Below are 6,852 nucleotides of genomic sequence, written 5' to 3'. Positions count from 1 at the left end.
TATTTTAATGCCCGTCTCTCCTAATAGAGTGTAAGCTTCTTAACATACAGCCTGTTTTTGCTTTTTATTACTGCATTCCCAGTGGCATGCACAGTGACGGGTGCACAAGAAGTCCTAGAATGGTGGAATGAATGAACGAACCTCACTGGGCTCATGAAACGAGGACAGGGTGACAGATTGGAGGCACTGTGCATTTAACCCTTGTTCGTTCTGTCATTGTTAAAGCCAACCGGGTTCTACTGTTGTAATTGTCCATTGTCCAGCCAGCATTGTATGCAATAACTTTATTAACGTCAAATAGATATCACAATACGGTTTTATCCAACGGGATTCAGAAACTGGTTACAGATATCATCTAAGACACAAGGCTGTTTTGTGCTAAAATGCTTCCAACATCACCAATCACACGACGAGTTTATACATCAATAACAACTTTTATCTGGAAATACAGATGCTCAGCTTGCCTTCTCTATTGGGTCCTGGTGTTTCAACTGAGTTAAAATGAGGAAGTGAAGATTGGCATTTTCTTGATAATGAATACATTTCTGGAGAATATTTCATGAGAACTCTCTTTGGGATACAGAGTGGCATATGGAAGCCATTTTTAATTTATGGGCTACACTCAAATCAGAATTAGTAAGTTTAGCTGTGACTTCAGAATTTTTAATAATTACATTGAGGAACATATTAGCTTTACAAATAAACAGGATTTAAAAGTGTAGCTGGTAATAGAGGTTCTACAGAATATTCTTTATAAATAAATACTTCAGCAAGGCATATCTTGACCATGGTATCTATATCTGCATCTCCATTATTCTAAGAAAACAACACTCCATAAAGACAGAATTATTGGGCCATGTTATTTATGGTCCACAAGATAAGAGCCACAAAAACACCATAGAAGGTTACAAGAATGCAAATATTTAGCTAAGTAAATAGAATAAATGTTGGGCAGTTATCATATGTAACACTAAATGTCTAACAATAGGGGAAAAGAAAAACTCAAATCTTAATTACAATGCATTCAGAACTTGGGTAAAGCCAGAGAGACAAATCTGCAAAGTATACAAGGTAGTGAATATATTCCTATAAATATCCACTTGACAAATTCATGGTGCAAACCAGAAAATTTTCATAAACACAGTTCAAATGTTCATTTTGTGAGAAAATGCTTATTCATGCACTTAAATCATGTGAGCATTGATTTATCACATAAAAAAAACAGAATAATTTTCTGAAACAAATAACTTAGAGACTCATTGTCCTATAAGACCTAAAACTAAAAAAAAATAAGACATGCATGTTGTGATACACCAAATTGTCTTCTAGAAATTATTATAACATCTTTCACATCAAAATGCATAAGAAAACTCAGTGCTATTCGATTTACTTTATGCATATTACATACTAGAGACTTTAAGCTACAAAATACTTCTACTACTTTAACACACATACAAAATGACCATGAAAGTATCTGTATATATAACAAGGTACTCTCCAATTAGCAATCTATGATGAATAATATATCTCCTCATGTCATCTCATCTCTAAGTGTCATTTATCACAACCCAGGACTTTCTGCCTTAATGAAGACTAGAGATCTCTGATTTACATTCAATACTCTCTGCATTAATAATTGATTGAAACTCTTAAAAAATTCTTCTGCCACTGAAATGGAAGGTGGTGAGGTGATCTCCAGAAGAATGCAAATGCTACTCTGTTAAATCTGATTGGTAAAGGAAGTGGGGCCAGTAGGCTGTTGGCCAAACTCATCTGAGGATGGCCCCAAACTCGCCTGCTGACTGTACCCACTGCTTGACCCATAGCTGTCTTGGTTGTAACCACCTTGATTATAGCTGCTGGAGTGCTTCTCCATCGGATCTGAAAGATATCTCTGTCCTGAAGAATGCCAGCCGGTCTCCTTGAAAACAAACCATATGTTTCCAGCCCAGAGAATAAAGTTCAAGAATCCAAAGACCTGAAGGAGAATCAAAGCCAATGAATTGATAGACTAGACAAAAACCCAAGAAAATTTTCCATTTTGGAAATTCCTTCACAATACAAAAGATCACTTTTCACTTTAATGTTGAGTCCTCTTCCAAGTTTTCCATTTGGAACTGGTATTTCATTTAGAATATTTGACCTTTATTAGATGCACTACATGTCAGGCACTACATAAAGGGCTTTCTGTGTATCAATTCCCTTGGTCTAAGAATCAGTCTAAGAAAAAGTTGCTATTGTCATACCCATATTAAAGATGTGGAAATCTTGTCTAAGGGCATGTGGCTTGCTGAGTAGTAGATCTGGGATCCAAACCCTGTTCTGGCTCCACAACTGGAACCCTTACTTAAGGCATCATTTATTCTCCAAATAAAGTACCCTTCATGGTGTGTAAGATATTTCCAGATGGCATAGGGCTGAGAATTTTCACTTTAATAATGGTGCTTTCATTTATAAGGCTTTCTTCTCTTTATGGTTAGAGATACTGCTTTTGCTTTTCCATTTATTGCAATCATATAAAGAAAGTGAGTCAATTAAAAATATAGGATAAGCAATGGTACAGGTGATGTGCAAATAAACATATTCATGATAGCATATTGAGAGGTTGACTGTTTGAATAATTGCACTTTCTGTGCCTCTCACAGGGATAAGTGAATGCTGAAACCAGACTATGAGCAAAGTGCAGGTTTCAGAGAAATACAAAATATTTTCATAAGAACTGGATGTGAAACTTTCCTATGGAAATTCCTCCTACTCTCCAGGAGGGTGTCGGTGAGTCAGAGGACTGGGTGTTGCTTCCCCAGGGCCTAAGGTTTGATGGAAGCAGAACTGTTTGCTGTTGCATGAGGCCCAAACAGATGTCCTCATTCCATGGCTTGTTCTGCAGCCTTTTCCAAGGCTGGTTGATTGACTTGGGAATTAACCACAGGCAGTCTGTTTTAATAACCCCCCTAATGGAGACAGGTAACAGTAGTATAATGCAAAGCTGTGATAACATTAAAATATATTTAGTCACCACCCCCTAGCACGATGCTGACCAATCAAAATGGACTTGGACAGTGGCCACCGTCCTGGAGTAGGGTGCTGGAAGTCCTTTGCTGGATCAAAATTTATCCCTTGGTTTCTGGACAGTGAGATGATCCATAGTGGCTTGTGAGTAGTGGTGACAGAGGGGACACTGGTGTAGTCAAGAAGCTGGGCCTTAGAGACTTGGAGCTGAGACTATCAAAATATTTCAATATTTTAGCAGCACATGAATGGAATCTTAGTCTCAGAGTAATCTCTATAGGCTTTGAAATCAAAGTGCCCTGGGGACTGTAGTTTCTTGACCTGCTACCTGGGACAAGGCATTTATTCTGTAGACTTCATTTTTGTTTTTGTTTTGCTTCTTGTATGGAATGGAGACAAGGATTCCTTTCTTGGAAGATAGGTGGGAGGATTAAAGAGGGTATGTGTAAAGTAGCTAGACAGTGCTGGACACATTAGCAAATACTTACTAAAGGTAAACTATGTTCTGAATCATTTTCTAAAATATTTCCGTGAATTGTATTTTGCAGACTTTTTCTTTTTCTTTGCTGCAGTATACATTGAACTGAGGCATAAACAATGAGACCATGTTCTTGAGACAATAGCCAAAATCAAGTATCTAGACCCCCAACTGATCTAATTAAAGACTGGTTTATCCAGACCTCCCTCCTTCTTCCTTCTCTCCTCTTGCATCCTCTTTCCTTCTTTTTTACATTAATTGAGAACCTATTTTGTGCCATGCTCTAGGCTACCTGCTGAGGGAGATACAAAACATAAATAAGGTGTAATCGTTGCTCGAACAAAATAAATCAGTTAACTACTGACAAAACTGTAATTTGCATACAGGACCATTTTACCATGTGTGTGGTAACCAGAATATTTTCCATTAAAAGGGGGATCTTGATTAAATTGTACCTTTATAAGTATATGTCAATATATGAGTATAAAAAAATTATCGAAGAGCCTGGGAAACATAGCAAGACCTTGTCTCTTAAAAAAAAAAAATATTTAGCTGGGCATGGCAGCACATGCCTGTAGTCCCAGGTACTCAGAAGGGGTACTTGGAAGGCTGAGGCAGCAGTATCCGTTGAGCCCAAGAGTTCCAGGCTATAGTGAGCTATGATTGCACCACTGTACCTCCCGCCTGGGTGACACAGCAAAACCCTGTCTCAAAAAAAAAAGAAAAAAGGAAATGAAAGGAAAGGAAGAAAGAAAAGGAGAGGAGAGGAGAAGAGAGGAGAGAGGAGAGGACAGGAGGGGAGGGGAAGGGAGGAAAAGGGAGGGGAGGGGAGGGGAGGGGAGGGAAGAGGAGGAAAAATTATCAAGGGATCTTTTCAGGCATGGCTCTGTCCAGGGATATAATTTTAGCTATTTCCTATCTATTGATCTCTCTCTTTTCCCTGTTACTATTAGGTTTTTAAAAAAGGGATGCTGAAGAAAAACTTATACATCAAGGAAATGCTACTTAAAAGTAAGAAGGTAAACTAGGCATTTCAATGGGCATATTTAAGGAGTACTCATTTTTTTAGTCCAGCATCACAGATCTCTTGGCTGGCACATTTTAGGGGCACTCGGGCCCTTGAACTCCTTTTTGCCATTTTGTTGCAACTGAAATTGGGGTAAGAATTTGATTCAAGCTCAGACTTGGGGACGACAGAAAGAGAAATTGAAAGACACTCGACATAACATGCAAAAAATGGGAAGACAAGATCTAGATTGTCTAAAGAGATGTACTAAGATTTTTAGGAGTGAAGCTGGAGAAGCAGAAGTGGAAATTATGGCTAAAATAGTTGTGCTCAGTGAAACTTTGAAAGAAATTGAGAGGCTAAAAACGATTTCTTCCTCCTCTCTTTAGGCTCTAACACTGTATGACGTTTAAGAATGATCGTATTTTAGTAGCCGTTTTCAGTTGACATGTATTGAGCATTTGCCATAAGCTGGGCATGATGCTAAGTATTTTTTTAATAGATTATCTCACTGAATTTTTTCAACAGTATTGAGGTCTGTTGTATAGTTATCCCCATTTTACAGATGATAAAACTAAGGATTAGAGAGTTTACCTCAGCTCCCAATATTTGTAGTATCTGGGTATCTTACCTACATTTTAGTGTTACTGTAAAATTATAGGTGCCAAAGTGCTTTGAAGATAGTAAATTTGTTACCAAGGTAGAGAATATGATTATTATTTCCTGATTCATTTACTTGTAGAAGTCATTTATTGTGGTACGTGTCTGGTTCCTACTCCAAAACCTATGTTTGCCCAGCAAAGTGTGTTCTCTGAGCCATGTTTCTACTACAACATTCACCAAACCCTCTATTCATAACTGATGAGACTGAGGTGGACATCTGGCCTAAGGTGGGCTAAAAAGATTCTCTCTACCAGAAATTTGCAATTGGACCTGAGTGATTTTTGCTCAGTCCAAGCTGTTTCTTTAAAAAATACATATAAACTTAGAAACTGTAAAGTGGCTATCTTCTGCTGTGTGGATGGAAAAAAAAAAAAAGAAATGAAATTTCATCTGAAAAGAGAGAATAATGAACAAACATGCAGAAAGGGACAGGGACCCAGAAAGAAAGAGAGATGGGAGATGGAGGATGAGAACTGTCCAGCTTCCTGACAGTCTTCCAGTTCTTGGCTGCTGGGTTCTGCCCCGGGAAGACACACTTTTAATGTCTTTCCAACTATTTTTCAGTTTTTGCATAAGCTAGCACAATATGATTTGAAGCCAAACAATTTGTAATAAAAATATTGTGTTTTGGTTGATTCATGTCCTTTCCCCTGCTTTTGGTAATAGAAATCTGATTTTCTTTGCAGAGCCAAGTTTCAGTCAAATGGCTTGAGCTCTCTCTTGGTACTTCGCATTTTGAGCAGAGCAATGCAAGGTTAGGTAAAACTTTCCACTAACGGCAACTCTAAGCAACAATTATTTGGTACTGAACATCTAGAACTCTCATTCTGCTCTAGATTCTGCTCTTTCTAGAACCTGTTTCTTCAGGTTTCATCAAGTTGTATGAGCTACTTAATATCCTTCCAAAAACTTTTTTCCTGTTGTAGCTAGAGTCAGCTTTGATTATTCTGATGCATACAAACATTGGTACCAGAAGCGGACTGCAAAAACAGATTTTAGGGATATGAGGATTGGTTTGCCTTAGCCAATTTGAATTGAGTTTTCTGTCACTAGGAGCTGGAAGATTGATAACTGATACGGATACATCACTACAACACCACTGGACCTGTCCTTTCACACACATCACATTATTTGGTTTCAATTCATTCTTCATTTTGGTTTTAGGAGACACATCACATGTTTTTCATTCATAATTTCTATCTTTTAGTCTAAAAATTATTAGATATATCAGAAGTGGAATTAGAAGAAACATGCAGAATGTCATAATTTATTGGGAGATTAATTATTAAACTGATAAACATATCAAGCAATTTTATCTTTGTCCTGTTAGTTTTTGAGATCAGTGTTGTAATAGCTTTCATTAAATACTGTCTATAAACAAACTACAAAGGTATAAGTAAATATAGTAATGTATACCTCAAAGTATTCATCTACAAGTGTGGTCAGCAATGAATAAAAATAATTGTGAAACCCTAATGCATAGTTTATTTTCATGGTTACTATCTCACCAAAGCAGAAATCACAGTCCAGTCACAGTAGCAACCCTTTTTCTCTTCTTAAGTGCCTTCCCAGATTGAATTTCAGAAAGCTGTAGAAACACAGGTTAATCTTGAAGCAAAGATAATTATTTCTAGGGTGTGCTAAAGAATGTTCTTTCAGCAAACACTGCTGAGCCTTCTATTCTTCGATAACTGCT

General features: G+C 37.4%; 1 protein-coding gene across 2 annotated transcripts in view; it reads right to left on the bottom strand.

Annotated features, from left to right (window-relative positions):
- Positions 1 to 269: 269 nt before the first annotated feature.
- The window catches only part of SYNPR (synaptoporin), a 330,505-nt gene continuing 323,922 nt past the window's right edge, over positions 270 to 6,852 (bottom strand). For both annotated transcript variants that reach the window (XM_050781255.1, XM_050781256.1), the window contains one exon: positions 270 to 1,978. In XM_050781255.1, the coding sequence (XP_050637212.1) occupies positions 1,721 to 1,978 (258 nt within the window). In that variant the 3' untranslated portion in view covers positions 270 to 1,720. The remainder of the gene's footprint in view (positions 1,979 to 6,852) is intronic.

The sequence above is a fragment of the Macaca thibetana genome, chromosome 2 (genome assembly GCF_024542745.1).
Source record: "Macaca thibetana thibetana isolate TM-01 chromosome 2, ASM2454274v1, whole genome shotgun sequence".
In the NCBI taxonomy this organism is placed as follows: domain Eukaryota; kingdom Metazoa; phylum Chordata; class Mammalia; order Primates; family Cercopithecidae; genus Macaca; species Macaca thibetana.
Note: the sequence above shows the minus strand (reverse complement) of the source record. Positions and strands in the feature narration are given on the sequence as shown.